General features: G+C 41.1%; 1 protein-coding gene across 9 annotated transcripts in view; it reads right to left on the bottom strand.

Annotated features, from left to right (window-relative positions):
* Positions 1 to 226: 226 nt before the first annotated feature.
* The window catches only part of runx1t1 (RUNX1 partner transcriptional co-repressor 1), a 49,408-nt gene continuing 30,278 nt past the window's right edge, over positions 227 to 19,356 (bottom strand). The window contains exons 2-11 of one of the 9 annotated variants that reach the window (XM_072447461.1): positions 16,265 to 16,402; positions 14,381 to 14,622; positions 12,179 to 12,268; positions 8,261 to 8,442; positions 4,985 to 5,247; positions 4,463 to 4,560; positions 3,806 to 4,064; positions 3,554 to 3,616; positions 1,301 to 1,533; positions 227 to 578 (exon numbers count right to left, since the gene is read on the bottom strand). In XM_072447461.1, coding sequence (XP_072303562.1) covers positions 261 to 578; positions 1,301 to 1,533; positions 3,554 to 3,616; positions 3,806 to 4,064; positions 4,463 to 4,560; positions 4,985 to 5,247; positions 8,261 to 8,442; positions 12,179 to 12,268; positions 14,381 to 14,622; positions 16,265 to 16,402 — 1,886 coding nt within the window. In that variant the 3' untranslated portion in view covers positions 227 to 260. The remainder of the gene's footprint in view (positions 579 to 1,300; positions 1,534 to 3,553; positions 3,617 to 3,805; positions 4,065 to 4,462; positions 4,561 to 4,984; positions 5,248 to 8,260; positions 8,443 to 12,178; positions 12,269 to 14,380; positions 14,623 to 16,264; positions 16,403 to 19,356) is intronic. The other 8 variants (XM_072447463.1, XM_072447464.1, XM_072447467.1 and 5 more) reach the window with 8 other exon arrangements.

Below are 19,356 nucleotides of genomic sequence, written 5' to 3'. Positions count from 1 at the left end.
CATACATGTCGGCTGTCTGTGTTTAAACTCTTTATATTTACAGACGAAAGAAGAATAAACTACAATGACATTAATGTTAACAACGACAAGTACAACAACAGACAACAAGAGCAAGTATAACAATAAAAGAGCAACAATAATTCATTCATTTTAAACAAAGAATATCTTTCTTTAGAGTCAATGGCAAGTCAATATGACCTGAATATGGACATCCCCTACTCTTAGTAGCCGGTGGTGTCACCCTGGGCTTGTCTGCTCTGTTAGCGCGCTGCGGTGTCCAGCGCAGATGAGGATGGGGTGCTGGGGGTGGAGGAACGTGGGGTGGCAGCCGGAGGGGTGGCGGCCGGGCTGCCCGTCCCACTGCTGGGGGTGCAGGCGGAGGAGCTGATGGGAGCGGGGGTGTCGGAGCCCGGGACCCCGGCTTGCTGCTGCTGTGCCTGCTGCTGCTGTTGCACGGTCTGTCCACACACATGGTGGTGCTTCTCCCAGTCTTTGTGCTGACAGAACGAGCCGCAGTACCGCGCCGTGTTACAGCCACTGCACGTCTCACTGGCTTTACGCCCACAGTTCCAGCAACTCTGAAAGAAAACAATGGCCAGTGAGAAAAACTGTGCATTAAACATAGAGACAGTGTAGAATTAGAAACGGTTGTTTACTTGATTCAAAACCTCCTTCTAACTCCTATGAGTGCATCTCTTTCAGAGCCTAAACATGACTGATCCACAAGCCATAACTCCTTCACACTTGACTGAATAAAAGTCAAGGTCTACGGCAAAGATTATCAAATGAAATCACTCTGTTTTATCCCCTCACAAACAGCAATTTGCAAACCACTCTGTCGGAAGAACAGAGGTATTAGTCATTGATGCTTGATTGAACTGGCTTTGCACTTTATTTGCTCTATTAAAGCTTACAATTTAATCTCTCCAAATGTATGCATAAGTTCATCTGAATACATTAGACAGTTGAATACATTAGACAGTTGAGTTACAGTTTTAGTGCCATTTTAGATTCATTTCCCCCCCACATTTCTGCCCTCCTTTGGTTAGGGTGTATTTTTGGTTAGAACTGCAGTGGCAATGATGTATTTTACACCTGTTTTTCCTCGGAAAGCCAACTCTGGTTTGAGATTCACTGTATTAGAATATGTCGACAGAAGTAGCTAGAGTATTGTAGGAGGTCATTTGAATTCATAGCAGACAATGCTAACTATTCATTAGGCATTTTAATAAATACCGTAACTAAAAAATCATTCTATTCCGGTAGCAGAAGATGGGAAGCTGATGAGTGGAAATTGTACCTCGCTGGAGTCCTCCTGCTGGTTGATGATGGACAGTGCGTCTTCAGCGGCTTGTCTCTTGGCCTCGGCGACGGTGCGCTCCATTTTGGCTCTCTCGCTGCTGACCATCTCGTGGGCCTTGCGTTCTGCTTCGGACACGGCCTTCTGCAGCTCGGACATGGCCTGTCTCTTCACCTCATTCACTGCCTCCTCTGGAAACATGGGGGACACAGAAGAGGTCAGTCCACCCGCACCTGCAATTTAAAGTTCAGTGTAAACCTGCAGCAATAACCTAGAATTACAGATTTGAAGCAGATCGACATAGTTTGAAATGCCACTGTCACTGTGCATCGCATAATAAATCCAAACTACAAAATATTGTATCCCAATCTAATTCTGATCATGCCATTTGTTTAAGTTCTCCTCAATAGAATAAGAATGATCAAAAATAAACTTGTTTTTCCTGTTTCAACTTAAAAATATCCTCGAGACAACAGCACAAACCAATTAATTTCAGGTAATGACTCAGAAAATGTGCTTTTAAGCAGGAGCAGCGTGTTATTTTATACTTGTTTAGTGGAATAAATAACCTTGCTGCGCGGGTGTTAAGCACTGGAATTCTATCTGAACGTCAAAGCAAAAGGAAAGCTTTTTTTGTTTGCTCCCATCAAGCTGGTAACTTGACTAATTGTGTATGCAAATCAGGCAATTTATATTTAAATTATGCATTTCCATTGTGATCCCAGAGGCCCACGCGGCGAGGGGAAGTGGAAAACCGGTAGGACACTGCGCAAGGTGCTTGAATATTTATCACCAACTGTAAACATTTTGCCCATTTCAAACAGATGTATTCACCACTGTGCTTCATTGTGTGAAAAAAAAAAATCCTATTTTGCAATCCTCACAGGTTGTATTTAAATCAGCCTTTCACAAACAGGATTGGTGCGATGTCTGGGATAAAGAATGCAAAAATACAGAAGAAAAGTACAGCTTAAAGAGGACACATTTGTTTTATTTGACTTAATTGTGTGTTTGATATGATACGTGTTAGATTAGATTAGTTGTAAAAGAGCTACAGTTGATGGGTTTGTCTTTGTTTGATGCACTGTTGCCAAACAAGTACACGTTAACTTCTGTTGTAATAAATATTGTAGGTACTAATGTTCCATAATAGTAGCACTTTAGTATTTGAGTCAGTATCAGTAGTCCTAATTGAACATACAAATACCAGTGACTATTGCCCAAAGCGAAAGGTACAATGTAAAGTGAGACAGACTAATTATATTTGAATACACTGTGTTAGTTTTTCAAATACTTTAGTTAATTTCCCCAGAAAATTCTTTCCAATGTGAGGGAACTACATTTCTAACAGCAGCGGTTTTGTCTTTAACCTACTGTACAGCCTGAAGTCATGGAAATAGCCCAGCGTCTTGTGATATATGCTCGGTGCATGGGATTGTGATTACACACCAAATGCCTTAGATGGAAGATCGATCAAAGTGGGTGAGAGGAGAGAGGAGGAGAGTGGGTAAGTCCCGTTGGTGATGCTCAATTCAATTTAAATGCATATTACTTGTTCAGAGTATCTCTCACATCATGCTTGGTCAAGCAGGGGACAATTTCTTTTCTCTGAGGGGTTTAAAAGCAGATATACTGTATCACTGATGGGAATATAAAGTGGATTCTTCAAGCACTTACTAAGCCCGGCTCAAAATTACTTACCACAGTCTCACTATATACCTTTCATTGTATTATATTCACTTTATTCTTTGTAGTATTACATTTCTAATAGCAGTATTAGTAATAGTAATAGTAGCAGTAGTAGTAGTAAGAGTAGCGGTAATAGTTTATTATCTGATGTAACTCAACGTTCTTGCTTATGATGTCTCTTTCTTTTATTAGGTTTTGGTTGAGTGAAAGAGCTTCAGCCCTAAAGGGATTAACCACAGCGCCAATAGCAAGAAGATCTTTCCTGGCTACTGTACTTTGAACTCAGCGATGACTGCACCAGCTGCTAAACTCATGCGCTTTCACTGGCAGTAAAAACGTGTTACAATCTGACATCATATTTGAATCCCGCTAAGTGTGGTAAAACTTTGTAGCTCGTAAACAATATTCTTTCAGAAGCCTGTGTCATTATTTGAAGTGTCAGACTGTGGTTTATATCTTTCATCTTCTTCCAACGCTTAAGAAGTGTTTTAGTTCTTATTGCAAATCTGACAAATGACAAATTCTGTATAGTAGCAGAGGAAACAGCAGTGGTAATATGCTCACCAGCTTTTTTCCAGATTTCTTCAGGAACATAACCACCAGACACAGGTCGATGTAAAAGGATTTCTAGGATGGATAGTTAAAATATAAAAAAATTAGATAATTATAGTCATGTACTTTTAACTATAGTACAGATAAAGTTAAGTCTTAAGTTAAACCTGATCTGGTTCAATCTGGTTCTCAATAGTCGAATGCATCTCTTTCTAATACTTATGCTACTGTTACTTAATATGAATCTTATGTACTTCAGCTTACCTGTTGTCGTGCCGTCTTGTGACGCGGGACTCTGCTGCCTGGACTGTCCACTAGGGGCGCCCTTCTTGAGCTCCTCTGCATCACTGTAGCGTCGGATCCAGTAGTTGAGCTCTTCTCGGTCGGCCTCCTGACACCTGCGCAGGACGGTCAGTGAACGCCTCGTCTTCTCCACCATGTCCATGATGCAGTTCAGCAGCTGCGGGCGACACAGGGGGTCAGAGCTGAGATCACACATCGAGACTGCGGGTTTGCTCAAGTTCTGGATTGGGGTAAAGGAGGAGATACGGTGCTAACTGAAGTATTACAGTGGTAGACTTTATTCAATGAGCTACGACACAGTGAGATATTCATGTCAACAAACAATAATAACTATGTACAACTTTATCTAAATGATTTTACAGAATTTAAATGTTTCAAGACTTAATTGCTTAATTCTTGTTCCAGGTTCTAGCGGTGTTCTATTTCACATTACCAGTAATGCATGCAAAAGTATAGTATGTATAATACTATGGAACAAATGTAATGTTTGATAGTGTACGACCAGTGAAGCCAAGCAAAACTCCAAGGATATATAACAATACAACAAGTAACAAGTAATGTGATAAATAGAAAAAAATATAGTGTTGTAGTGTAGTAAAGTAATAAAAATGTTATTACTTTTCTTACATGGTCAAGGTGCTTCCACTCCTCTGCCCACTCTCGGTCCGTCAGCCTGTGGTCGATCACTTCTTCCTGCCTGGAGCCCGAATGCATTCCTGCACACATTTAGAAAACAGATGATGTAGTACCATTCTTTTGTTACTGTGTCTTACTTTGTTCAGTTGAATAAATGGCTCAGTCCAAAGGCTCTCCTGTGAATGCTGGCTGTGGTTCTTTCCAGAAGATAAGCTGATAGAGCTGTATATCCACTGAAAGTACTGTATATGCTGGGTCATTATTGCATGATGGTTAGCCTTTTAGAGTGGTAATATTATGCCTGATGTAATATAATTTATTCTTTTATACACACACTTTTTACATAATAGTGTATATATATATATATATATATATAAGTGAGGCAGGACCCATTATAACAAGAATCTTCAGTTCTGTCAAAAACACCCGTAAAGCTGATGTAATCTCTGTAACACACTGTCTACTGCTGTTTTCCATTGTGATCACTTGAATAGTCCTGCTCACCGATGGGCCGGGCTCTCTCGCGGATCTCCCTGTGGTTGGAGGCGGGGTGTCGGTAAGTGTCCCGGTAGTGGTGGGCGATGGCCATGTCGTCCAGTCTGTAGTGCTGAGGTGGGATGGGCCCGGGGTGCGGGAGGCCGTTGGGCTGGTAAGACAAGCCATTGGAGGGGCTAAAGCGCTGGGCAGGACTGATGGTGCAGGGCCGTTTGCTGGGGTGAACGTCTGGGTGAAGGGTGCTGTCTCGCTCAAAACCATTCTCTTTAGTTCTATGGAGAGGAACAAACAACAAAATGTTTCTGTGAATAGCTCGCAACAATTAATTTTTTGTTCAAGAAAATCAAGCATAATAACAGTTTGTCTACTAAGACTGTAAAGAGGACATTAACACATGACTGAATAATGCATTTCATTTGACTACGCACTCCAACACTCCTTGTTCTCGTTGTTCGTCTCACACACAGCCTGTTCCTGGGATCAGGTGGATTTTTATGTCTGCTGCTGAAGATGAATGTCTCCAGGTGTGTCCGTGTGTGCGTCTACATGTGTGTCGTTGTGTGTGTTCCCTGCTCTGTCAGTTCACACTTAAATCTCCTCCTGCCTTCCCCCACTGTCTGCAGCACACCCTGGCTCTCCTCTGTCTCCTCGTCCTACCGTCTCTCTCTGAACAGATTGAACTTCTTAATGAGCTGGTTTTATGAGCTCCTAACGCTCCTCCACAGCTCTCCATATGCTCCATCCCTCTATCCTCTCTTTTTTTGCCTCCTTCTGCTCATCCATTTTTCCTCCGCATCCTGCAACAACAATGTGTCTATAGACATGGCCTTTACAATAATTGCATAGGACATGTGCATAAATAAGGTCATATGAATAAATGCATCGAGTTTGCATATAGAAATCTATGCATTTTGGCTTTCCCTTTAGGGGTCACCACGCGCCACACCATGTTTTATTTTTGTTTACTGTTGCCTATTGAATTGTCATTCAAAATGCTGTCTGTCCAAATGCTTGTGCATATTCATTCAGGCTTTAGTCAAGCACTTGTGGGGAAAGCCAAACATTTTCTACACATATTATACCACATTTCAGTGGCCAGTGATTTACATTTTTAACACTCGTGGAACATGAAGGATAAATAGCTATGTATGGTTTTGTTTGCATAACTAAGAAAATACTTGTGTACACATGAAGTATCAGACATGGAGGTATACAATTGCATTTTAAACACAATGCACACATCAATGCAATCTTGACTGTCCACAGCTGGAGTTGTATTGACCAATATTGACGCTGTACACAATGTGTGAGTAGACACCTGCTACCCTTTACTAACACACCTAACACGTCCTTTTTCTCTGAATCCATAAATCTCATCTTTGCTGTTAGACTTCTGTCTTTAAGCTTTCAACATTGTGTTTGGAATCATTTTGACCTTTACTTCATAACATCTAATATTCCTTGATCATCTTCTATATCCTCTCCATTAATAAACAAAACACAGCCTCCTTTCTTTTCATTTGCACTATTTTAACCACACAAAATGAGCGTTGTGCCTTATCACCTTCTTAATCAGTGCAGTGCAGAGACCAGCTTTAGTAAGTACTTTGTGCTCCAAGTACTGAGCACAAAGAGGGAATAGAAGGGCATGTCATGTATTTAAGTAAATAATTCACAATCACAAAAGAAGAAAGTAAAAAAAGAAAAACAGTTTTTCACTAACATGTGAAAATACAGTAAGGTAAACAAAACATTCAAATCCAGTAGATTTGCTTCTTGCTCAAATTGTCTTCCACAGGCCACAAAGCTCATTATTATTTCACAGTTATCCTTATCCAGACACTCACTCACATCTTAGTTCCTCTCTGGTGCCTTGTAGAAAACACATAACTGTTGCTGTGGTATTAATCAGTAGCCAATCGACAGAAGACGCTCGCATGTAATTACAGATTACCATTCCGATTCCAATATTCCGACGCAGGGGCCTCCAATAAGCGGGAACGCCAAGCCGAGGTAAGCAGAAAGTCAGAGGTGCTTAGCCAGCCATATTGGTGCTGGAGACTCATCTGTATGTGTTATCGGCTCATCTCCCGAGACACTCACGCCTGCACCGCCAATGAGCAAAGATTCTTCTATCTGTCTACACACGTGCACAGCAGTTGGAATACAGATGCCCACTTACTTTTTCTTCCTGTCTATAGATTTGCACCTTTCCCCTCGGCTCACTCCCCCATGCGCAGGACGGTGCACAAATATGCAGGGCGTACAGAAAAAGTCACAGTTGGGGGAGAGGAGAGGTGAAAATTATTAATATGGTGTTCGGCGTTTTTGTCCCTCAGCAAATATAAAAAGTACATTTTCCTATCCCGCTGCTTACATTAAAAAGATGAGACCGCCCAGGGGAATCACTCTTTATTTCAAAGGGCTACATAATGCTTGCAGTACAAACAATACGGTGCAAATACACAAACAAAGCACAAAAACATCTGGCTTATAAATTGGTTAAAACTTTCAAATGAATGGTATCAGCATGTATCAGCACATTTGTAGCTTTTCTTATTAAAAATCATAAATAACTCGATATGCAGGGTGTCAATGGGCTTAAAAATATGATGTAAGGTTTTGGTTTGCGTTGCAGCTCGAGAGCAGAAATGTTACCTCATGGAGAAGCGAGTAGCGAGAGAAGCGACTTCAACTTTCAAAACCTATTCTGCTGCTATGAGAATATTATTGCATATATAAGTTTGACATGACATGTATCACCATACTTTTTACTCAATAGTCCATACAAGTATGTCCTGACACAAACATAACAACTATCCATGGAAAGAAAGAAACACATTTTCCACAAAAAAAGTAATACAAATGTCAAGCGTTAATGTTCTTCTAAGCCATAATAAGGAAAAGCTATGTGCTCTCTTCATAAGATAAGATAAGATAATCCTTTATTGTCCCACATGGGGATATTATCTTATCTTATCTCATTTACTCCAGCTTTCTTGTACTATAGGTGGATTGGTAACTGTGGTAAAACCAAATGGTAAAATGCCCCTGGTGAATTGATATGTGTAATGAGAGCAAACTATGTGGTGGAATGGCTCAACTCCTAAATAAGCAGCATTTGAAGAAAACAGACCGCCAAAATTGGTCCATTACAATGTACAATTTTACCTTTAACAAGATGGTTGAGTCATAAGTCATATTTGCAATAATCTGATATTTTGTCAGTAGTTATTATGAAGCTGAGGTTCTTTGTAACCGCCCATTCAAAGAGTGGTCCCTCACCTGTCAGGCGTCCTCCTCTTGCCGTTCTCGTTGACGTCCAGCAGGAGTTCCGAGGAGTCGACCGGTGACGTGGTGCTGGTATCGAGCAGCAGCTGCTCGTGCTGGGCCAGGTACTGGGCCGGGTTCTGCTTGGCCAGACGAGCACAATGGAGCAGCTCCCTCTGCAGCAGCGGCAGGTTAGCCTGAGGACCAAAGCAATAGAAAGAAAATGCCACTTGATTAGGAAGTAACTATGGCCACGCTAATGTCTCAAATAGTGACTCATTTTCAACAAACTAACTCAACAAATAAGACACAAGGGATATAATAAGACTACAAATTTCAGTCCCGATTTTCTTTTCAGATTTTTGTTTGTCTTAAAAAAATAAATTAAAAAAACAAAACGCTTAAACAATGCAGATGTTCAGTTATTTACACTTAACATAAAAATATGTAAAATCTCTTACTCCAAAGTCTGAAATCAGCCCCAAACCACATGCTTTTACTGCGAGAAGATTGGCAGTGGAGCTCCATTAAAATGTCCATAAGACTTTAACAGACAATGAGGATGAGACCAAAATCACTACATGGTCTTCAACTCTTTGTCTACTTTTGAAACCTTTTGCTAATATAAAATGCATCTGAGTGACAGAGGGATAGCTTATGTTCAATGAGGATAAAACATTTTAATACGTCCGAAACAGTGTGAAAGCCCACAATGCACAATAGCTCCAAAAACAACACATCATTTTGTCCTTCTAACGCTCACCCAGTTCATACTTCAGTGACACTGGCTACATTATCACCCAAACAGCCTCTCGCTCCACCGCACGAGTACTTTTCTCTTATTTTTCCACATGTAACGAGGGGTTCTGCTTTCTTGTGTAGCCTTAGCGGGTCATGCAGGTATGGCAGCATCCACATCAAAGACATCTGATGGGGCGCATTTTCAGGCAACAAGATGAAAGTGTTGCATCAGTGCGGATCAGAAAGAAGAAGTGGCAGCTATTTTGGCATCACAAGAGCCTCCAGAGAGTCCATCTTCAAACTTTCCTAATCTTTGTTTTGCCCTCAATAACGTAATCTTTCCAAGTCTTTGCTCTATAGTAATTTTGCGGTCCAAATTGCTTCTCTGTTTTGTGCTACATTAGTGGTTCAAATTGGCTCCATTCTTTGACCGTTTTGTGTTGTCGTTGCCAACGGTGAACGCACAACACGGATACGCACTTGTGTCATAATCACACAGTGTGCTAATTAGCCATAGTAAAAGAAATGCCAAGTGCCGGCCTTTGCTTTACCTGCCAGAGTTAATGGCGCGTTAACGGTTTATGATCATAATTACCCTTGGCAAAAAAAGGAACATGAAATAGATTGCTTTGACCCACGTGAACTCATCTTTTTCTTAATTAGAGGTCACCCTAATTGCTGGAGATAAGGGATGCATTAACAAAAAAGCCTCAAGAAACACACACCGCAGAAGAAGCAGGGGTCATTTTTCATAGGATAAACTGTGCCGATTTGCCCCGGTGCTCTTACAGTAACCAACATCTGCGACTCTGGGAGGAAAAAATACAAATAATGCTTTTTTCCTTCTTGAAAAATCAACTCCTGGATGATTTATTGTGAAAATACCAGATCTGTCAGTTTGTCAAAGAGCGCCAAACACATTTGAGACCAAGCCGTTTTGAGGACATGCTGCACTGTATCAAATTTAGGTTTTGTGTGATAATTTCTTCACGTCTCACATTGATACGATTCTAATTTGACAGTTTTATTGAATTCAAGAAAACAACGTACCCTGACAAATATTTGAATTATGTGCTGTTACTAATTTTGTTTAAACTTTAATCCACCATAATCCAACCTTACTGACTTTTAGAAGCATTTGGTCAATACATGGCATCTTGGTCGACCTCATTTTAAAGGATTTATATTCAGTAGCAGAAAGGAAAAGGCATGAAATGAGTAACCTTGAGATTTCTGAAGTTTTCTGTATACATATTTGTAATCGTGTGATCTTGTGGTCTTGTCAGTGTACTTTGGGTCGAATACATAGTCAAAACTTACAGATATTTAGCCTTTGTCAGCGCCCCACGCCCCTTTTGGTCAACATTTCAACGACATTTCTTAAAACAATTCAATTTAACAATTTAAAAACACTGACTCCCATTCAGTCACGCTACATTTCTACATTCACCGTCTTCCTCTGTAAACACTGTACTCTTGAGTGGTGTCGACCAGCATCACGTCACTGGTGCTATGTGGTTTATGATTGCCTGTTTTCCAGTAAAGAGTCCCGTCCAATTATTGGTTTTGAATCAAGAGCGAAGGAAAGTGGTGTGCAACATTAGTGTGATGAAAAAATCTATAGCCACATGTGCATTGTTGCAGCTGCTCTCCTCGGCACCTTTATCAAATTGTGCACCCACCTCCATCTATGACCATATGGTAGCTGGCATTAAAAGGCCCCGCGGTGGGAAGACACTAAAATTAGACTGGGGAGTGAGAGAGAGAGCGAGAGCGCGAGAGGGAAAAGAGTTGCATCTTTGATTCTCTCGTCAGCCCAGTGATACACCGACCATCTGGCAAGAAGCGGAGAGGCAACCACAGCACAGACGATGGATGGTTAGAGCGAGAGCAGTAGATAAACACAGACAGGAAGAGGAAGGAGGAATGAATAGGTGAAGTGTGCAAGGACTTAAGAAAGGAGACCGAGAGGACACAGATACTAGACATGGTGCTGTTTGCAGTCAGTAATGATGGTTCTAGTGGGACCAATTTGAGCTGCCCACATCCAGCCAGGACCTCAGCACAAAGTAGAGGCTTGTGAAAGTCATGCGTCTCGAAATACACACAGAAGACAGAAAGCGGACCGATCTGAGCGGACTGAGCAGACGGTTGTTGTTGTTGTTGTTGTTGTTGTAGTAGAATGAAATCTGCCTCGCACCTGTCACTCACGCACAGAGAGGCGCACTTCAAACTTGTGCTCCACTTCAATGCTGATGCGTCAGAAGTATTACTACTCAACATGTTCCCCGTTGTATGCCAACACAAGGGAGAGTCTTGCTCAAGGATACATCGGCAACATGAAATGCTATTGTTCTGGGGGAAGCTGCTCTACTTCCAAAAGAGAGCTGCAAGATTTGAATCTAAATCACAATATGAATGGACCCAATCAGCAAATCACAGTACAAATATGTCCTGATATACAAGACAGTTCATATTTCAGACTTTTTGTCACTTCTCCTGGACGTGTTTAAAATGTGAACTTTGAACAGAATCCGATTATCAAAACACAAATTGCAAATGTTATCGCAATTCTTTCTTCTATTTTTGCAAAATTGTTCAACCCAGCAAACCTACAGTTGACTTTATAGTTCTAGTCACTAACATAGAAAGTTAAAATGTCACATCAAAACCCTAAAGCCACATGTTGACACATTAAAACCACATAAGTGAGTAATACAAATTATAATTCACGCTAAACGCATAACATGTTGACTTTAACTCTAACTCTATTGCTTAAATACACACAAAGCTTCACTGAATTAAACATTGTGTGTTTCATTCACGCAATCAATGTTACGAGTGCAATGAAATCCATAGATCTAAAAGCAGTGCATTTCTGTTTTGCAAAATCCTTCCAGATTAAGGGCAACTGAGTAAATTAATTAATAATATGTAAGCGCACAGAACGAACTGCACCAAAAACAAGTGAAAACATGATGTAATGATGTAATACAAAAAATAAATAACAGTATCTTAGCATCTTGTGCAACTGCCGAAACAGTGACGCAAGAACGCAACAGACTGCACACATTCACACCAGGCTGCATAAAAACACAAAACCATCCAAAATCAATGGCAAAAGGATAAGTATTAACATCTGCTAGGCAAAGAAACGTGTTTTGCTGGTGGTGAGTGTAGATTTGAATGTACCTTCAGAAAGGGGATCACAAAGGGTCGCAGAGGGAAGTTGGTGGCTTCTTGGAGTTTGGAGTGGAATTCTTCGATGGTTAGCGTGGAATTCTGCAGGGACAGAAAACATATGTCAAGCATTAGCTCGTAAAAGCACTTATTGGAGGCTAAGTTTTATTCTCAGATTGGACAATTGGGCGTGTGTAATTTAAAGCATATGTACAAGTCACGGGCAAAGAAACACCAAAACAAAGGCTCCTTTCAACTATCAAAACAAATATCCGTAAGAGTCACATCTTCAGAAAGTGTGTGCGTGTGACGGACAATAACCGTTACCATGTGTGAATTTACACTGGTGAAAAATCCTTGCCCCTGCTGTGGCTTCTCTGCTTATTTACTTCTGAGTTTTGGCTTTCAGTAAGTGCAAAATTAGACCTTCATAAAACTACAAAAACATCAATTTGTCAGAAATGTGCGCACGCTATATTTTAATAAATGGTACACTGGTATTTCAATTTATGTAGCACTTTCCCTTTTACAGCCAAATTGTTTTTGGGCATGTGCAGAGACCACAGTAAATGTCTTTTTTATGAAAAACGGATTCCTAAATGATAGAATTTGATGAAGGGTTTCCTAAAGAACTACGATAATAACAACGAAAAACAAACGTGGTTCAGAAGTTCAGAACGTTTCACGTACATTCCAAGCAAGCACACTGGGATATGGGATGGATTTTAAGTTGGATGGGACCAGAGCAACCCTATTAATTATATCCATACATATACACAACAGGCCAATCTACTAAATACTAAACTGTATCTTGGTTATGGTATGAATCAATGTCAATGTATTCAGTTGTATGTTTTTTATTGTTACAAATGCAATAACATCAAAAGCAGCGGGGGTCCAAAGTGCACGTTCTCTGACAAAAATCTCCGTTGTTTGACAAGAAAAGCTGACTTTGAACCTACATTTACCAACACTGCATTGAAGCGAAACACCTTGAAAGAGGTTTGTATAAAAATGGGACCAAACCGAGTAAAAAACAGCAGTAGATATTATTTCGCCTCTATCCTGCCTTATTTCCCAGACCTGAGTTTTGTTCCGTTCAGCTTTACATCTGTTGGTCCAGATTGCGCGGCGCTGTTTCTTGACAGCTACTGAAACCTCCGGAGTCTCCTCTATGCGCCGTTCCCCAGCACACAAACCAGCTAATTAACAGTGTCACTCTCTACTCTGAGGCGGGCGGGGGCGCCGGCGAGAGGGGGAGGAGAGGGGAGGGATTGTTAGGGAGTGTGTGAGCCAAAAGGACACAGGAGAGATGAGCGCGAGGAAAATAAACATATGAATCCAAAAGCAGGCTATGCTCTTTGTGGCTAATTAAAAAAAAAAATATTCCTCTGCCTTCTTCCCTTTGCAACGTTCAGTCACTATTTCTGTATCCTCCTGCTCCAGACACGCTCGCATGCTCTCACGTCACGGCAACTTTTCTACATCTATTAGCCCAGATATATCAGTGTCAATTTGGCTTCATGTCAGTCTTGGTATAAAGGAAACATATGCAGCTTTTTGTAGAGGCGCGTTTATGTTGGTCTATACAAACAACAACAGATCAAATATATTTTTCTGATTACCCGCAGAGAGAATTTGTTGCAACTGTAAAGTGCAAATAACTCAAACGAAAGCAAGACTAATATTACGGGAACATTTTGAAATAACAGCATTCTTCTTCCCCAAAAAACAAACAATTGCTCCGTTTTGCTTTCTGTTTCATCATATATACTGGTTCATACATGCCCCTGTGATGCAATTGTCTTTCAGGCTTGGGACTGGCACAAATAACACTAGAAGCGTGATTCATGATATAATAATAGTGACTTTAAAAATGTTTTAATTTGTACTCCCAAAATGTCAGACTAGATTTTGAAGGAACAGATTCAATACTCAATAGCTATGTTGAACCACAGTGAAGATAAATACAATATTTTTTAATACAATTTAATGTAATTTTCAATTGTATATAATAAAGTAATTTCTTTATTATTATCATCATGTGGTCTTCTACTAGTTCTTTAGAGGAAAAGTCCTATATCTGTCATTTTATTTTCTTCAGTATTGATACCTGTTGAACTCAGTAGTTCTTTGGCATCTGGATTAAGATTTTTTTGACAACCCTAATTGGTTCTAGTAATGAACTTGACTCGTACAGTAAACAGCACTCACCACCAGTCCCAGCACAAGCGTCCGCACTCGCTCTCCGATCTCAGGTGAGATGTCATTCCCAAACTGCTGTAAGGTGGTGAGGAAGCGTTTCAGCTTGCTTAGCTGCCGCGCGCCACATGCAGGGGGCAGCTGCTGATTGGCCAGAGAGGAGGAAGAGGAGGAGCTTGGGCCATTACTGTAGCCATTGGGGGGCGAAGGTGCACCGTTCAGAGCTGTGGGCGAGTGGCTGCTTCCATTGGTTACTGTGGACACAAGAAAAAGGTCAAATGATCAAAAAGGAAAATATTTTCTAGCATGATCAACATTGTATAACAGTAAATAAACCCCATAAATATTTAAATTTGACAAGATTATGTGTTGCAGAAAACTCCAGTGTAAAAATGTGATTGCAAAATACAGTAGCAGTAGGTCATTAAGGCTGTATCTCGCGGCCCATTGTAACTGCAAAGGCCCATGTCCCAAGTCACATAAGGGGACAAATTTGAAGAAACATCATATTTTGAATTTGCAAAACTAAATAGGCCACAATTTCTAATTAATCAAACAAACTTTACATAGAGCAGGCAAACCAGCTGTTTTAAATGAATAGGCTTGTCTTAGTCTGGTACGTTGGCATGCCTCCACACTCGCTGCCTATTAGCGAGCCATGGCGACCCCTCCACCTCCTTCAGTCACTAACCCATCCCCTGCTACAGCTCACTGTTAGCACTGCGTACAAAGAGATACAAGGTGGTATAAAGCTCTCTCCTTAATGAGATTAGCTTTTCACTAGCGCTCCGCTCACTCCCCCTCTGGCTGACATCCAACGCCTGCCACTGCACGAGCGCGGAGAGAAGAGATACTCCACTATACGGCATCTGCCAACAATTACGCCGGTCGAGAAAATCAAAGCGAAAACTGCATTGTTAAACCCATAGTAATGAGAAAGAGCTTTGACTTTTCCCTCCCTTCCAATCCCAGAAGCTGCCCCTGTTAATTGCGGAGTGTTCAGAAAGAAGTGCACTGAAATAGAAGAAGGAAGTATAAGGAAGTGAAGAGGAAAGCGCGGCCCTTGTTGCCAACATCCAACGCTGCTAAAGTAGGAGCTGAGTGGCCTTTGATTCTTTGATTCTAGTGCTCTTCACGCGAGTGGTTAAGCTGCACTTCTTGTTCAATACCAGGCTGTAATTTGCTCGTCAATGGCTACGTGCGCGGCGCGGCACTGCTCCAAGGGTTTGTGTGAGGTTTAATGAACTTGTTGGGATAGTAAAGAGGGAGGGCGCTGCAATTTGGAGAAGGCTCAATGCAACTTGGCCTCGTTAGCAGTAGTATTGTGGAGAATGCTCTGGCAGCACATGCTTGGATTTGTATGTATGAATTCGGCTGGAAGTATAGAAAAGTAAAGATGTATCATTTAGACTCCCGTATAGCCTTTGAACATCTCATAGAATCAAAATGTTATTTCAGGATCTAACGTTTAGGAAGGCCTGTCACAATAAAAAAAAATATTTTGCCTTAATAAATTAAAGCGAGAACAATACTTAGGGGGGCTCAGTATTTATTGTGTGTATCTTTTCTTTGCACTAACAGGAAACTTTTTGTTATTTTTTAGTTAATACATGAAAATTTCTGCTCTAGAGGGCTGAATAATGAATATATTCGACTCATAAATTCTGCTCTTTAAACATAACAGCTCATGGTTTTTAGGATGCGATTCATTTGGATAAAGGTTTTCTGCTTTAAAGTAGCATAAAGTAGTTTAAATATGATAATTTATTGTGATGTTTTCTGTAACTATAATGTGACAGGCATTTGTATTAAGTATGTGTTGTAGCATGACACTACTGTACAGCCAACTACTGTAATCCACATTTCCTCAGACTATTTCAACACCAGCGTACTCACGTGTTGTCGGCGTGTAGGAGCTGCTTCGTGGCGCTCCCTGCGTGCTGGGTGGAGGCGGCATGGTGGGAGGGGTCAACCTGGACTGTGTTTTGACGTCCGCAGGAGAGTCGGGCATGATGGAGCACTTCCCAGGGCGATCTACGACACACAAAAACACACGCGCGCGAGTTAGTAAAACACATTCGGTGAAAAAACACACAAGGTGGCACTGACTGACGCAAATACACAGACTGTGAAATGAGGAAGAGGAGAGATTCACGAGCAGACACAGCGTAAATATGCAGCAAGTACGGGCTTCAATCTAGCACCATCTGTGGCACCACTCGCACTATAACACCAATGCACATTTCTCTGCATACAGCATTCACATCTGTTCACAACAAAGCCACAACAAGCAGAGATAGGCAGGTCCTTCTAACTAGATACTAAATCAAAAACGTTTTATGTAGCCTACTCTGTTTGTTCTCCTAAATGTGCTTTGCAGCATGCGTTTACTTCATTAATATTACTTTTAACCATAGTTTTGGCTACAAGCTGATGACACACACATTGCTTTACACCTTAAAAGCGTTTTTCCCATCTAAATTCAATCAAACTGCCTCCGAGATAAGAGCATTAATCATGAGGAAAACATTTTAAGACATGGTTATTTTCACTTAATTCAGTTGCTTTGTGCCGGAGAGATAAGTGAGCTTATCAAACACACGGGTACAGCAGACGCTATCACAGTCCTGCACTGGTGTGAGAGCGGAGCCGCAAAAAGAGATAGACGACAGCAGTTACAAGCCTATCAGCCCCTGGACACACTGTTATCAAGGCTCTCAGTGGCACATGCTGAGGAGACGAGAGAGAGACACGGAGGAGAAAACAAAGGAGGAGCTGGGAAAATAACACTTCTAGTAAACAGAGGAAACGTGAAGTTGTTCCAGAAAGAGGATAGCACTTTTTAATGAGAATCACAGTTTTACAGAGGTGGAGAAGAGGCTTTCAACTGACGGAAAACCACGTCTTGTAATCCCAACCACTGCTTAAAAGAGAATGAAACGCTTAAAGGTGCACTGTGTAACTTTTCTGGGGGAGATTCTGCCACCTCCTGTACCTTTCTTGCATTTATTCTCATTCATTCTGATGTGTAACTTGCTCCTAGTGGTTTTCCTGCCTTTGATAGATTGGTTCAATGTCATACTGTAGAGTATTCGAGATAAAGCAATTTCATCTCCATGTACGAGCATTTAAACAAAGACGCAAATGCATTTCCCCCAATATGATAACGTGTAATTTTGTCGACCTTGGGTATAATTTCTGTCAAAATAAGAAGAGAAGTGATGTGTTAAAGAGACAAGCTAACTTAAGCCTATTAGAAAGGCCCAGTCATTTCCAGGCTGTGGTGCATTGTGACTAAGTATTTTAGTCACACTAGCTTAGCTTTAGCATGACAGACAAGGACAAGATGGAAATGTCACTATAATGCTAAACGCTTGGCTTCTTTCCCAGAAAACATTAGCCTGTATTATCTTTTTCTGCAGTCCTTGCAAACACATCTATATCAGTTATAAAAATAATGATAAAGTATATGCACATCTGTTGAAGACTTGTTGCAGCATTCCTTTAGTGCCTTCTTAAAATGACCTCTACATTATTTGAGATGGTGAATGTTTTAAGTCGCTGCAAAGATTGGGTCTGGACCAAAAACATGGCTTGTCTTGGCTCAGTGTCAAATGTAATGTAAAGAATCTGGTCACAATAAAGTATAGTGACAATAGATTTGTTGGTGTTTAATTCTACCCAATAGACTTTAGATTTTGAGCAAAGTTAGAACTTGCAGGAGAACTTCATTATGATTCAAAAAGCAGAGGAATGGAAGTGAACTGGAGTCATTTGAAGAAGAAAGTGAACTATTTAATAGCTGCACTGCCTTTTTGACGGGCCACATTTCGAGCTACTAAATGTGGGTATTTCCCTCCTCACACTCCATTGCCCTTCTCCTTCTGACACAGCCAGAATACCAACGCTTCACTGCTTTAATTTCACCACAGTAAATATCGAGATACCACTATTTGTTTTATAAACGTTGGAATCGTGAGTCTTACTTTAAGCTGCCAAATATCATATCCTGACAGAAGGTTAAAATATGATCTATGAAAATACCAGACGATTAAAGCAGACGGTGGGCGATGGGAGAGAAGGTAATTCATCATTTCTCAGTCATACACGCAGTTACAAGTGTGTACTTAACAGGCCCAAGCTAAATAAAGACACGTCATCCTCTCACACATGGTTGCACTTAGCCAGCGTCAGAGAATCTACCTTTCTGCTTTCTATAAAATTGCATATTGGCTTTTGTAATTGTGTGGTCACTTTCTTGGCTTGCTTAACATAACCTACATTGTTTTAGATATAGGATACGAGCTGAAAATGTCATTTTTTTATGTTAGGGCAGCGAAAAGGCATAGCTGGTTCACATATGGGCAAAGACATGGTTTTATACTGGGGACTAAACCCGGAAACCAAACATGGACAACGCCAGGACTAAACCAGGACTAAACCAGGACTAAGCCAGATCTAAACCAGAGCTAAACCAGGACTAAACCAGATCTAAACCAGGGCTAAACCAGGACTAAACCAGATCTAAACCAGGGCTAAACCAGGACTAAACTAGAGCTAAACAGGACTAAACAAGGACTAAACCAGGACTAACCCAGGACTAAACCAGGGCTAAACAGGACTAAACCAGGACTAAACCAGGACTAACCCAGGACTAAACCAGGGCTAAACAGGCCTAAACCAGGACTAACCAGGACTAACCAGGACTAAACAAGAACTAAACCAGGACTAAACCAGGGCTAAACCAGGACTAAACCAGGGCTAAACCAGGACATACCAGGACAAACCAGGACTAACCAGGGCTAAACAGGCCTAAACCAGGACTAACCAGAACTAACCAGGACAAACCAGGACTAACCCAGGACTAAATCAGGGCTAAACAGGACTAAACCAGGACTAACCCAGGACTAAACCAGGGCTAAACAGGACTAAACCAGGACTAAACCAGGACTAACCCAGGACTAAACCAGGGCTAAACAGGCCTAAAC

The sequence above is a fragment of the Eucyclogobius newberryi genome, unplaced genomic scaffold (assembly GCF_026437365.1).
Source record: "Eucyclogobius newberryi isolate DKJ021-1_F unplaced genomic scaffold, fEucNew1.0.hap1 SCAF_16, whole genome shotgun sequence".
Classification (NCBI taxonomy): Eukaryota; Metazoa; Chordata; class Actinopteri; order Gobiiformes; family Gobiidae; genus Eucyclogobius; species Eucyclogobius newberryi.
This window is presented reverse-complemented; position numbering and strand designations above follow the sequence as displayed.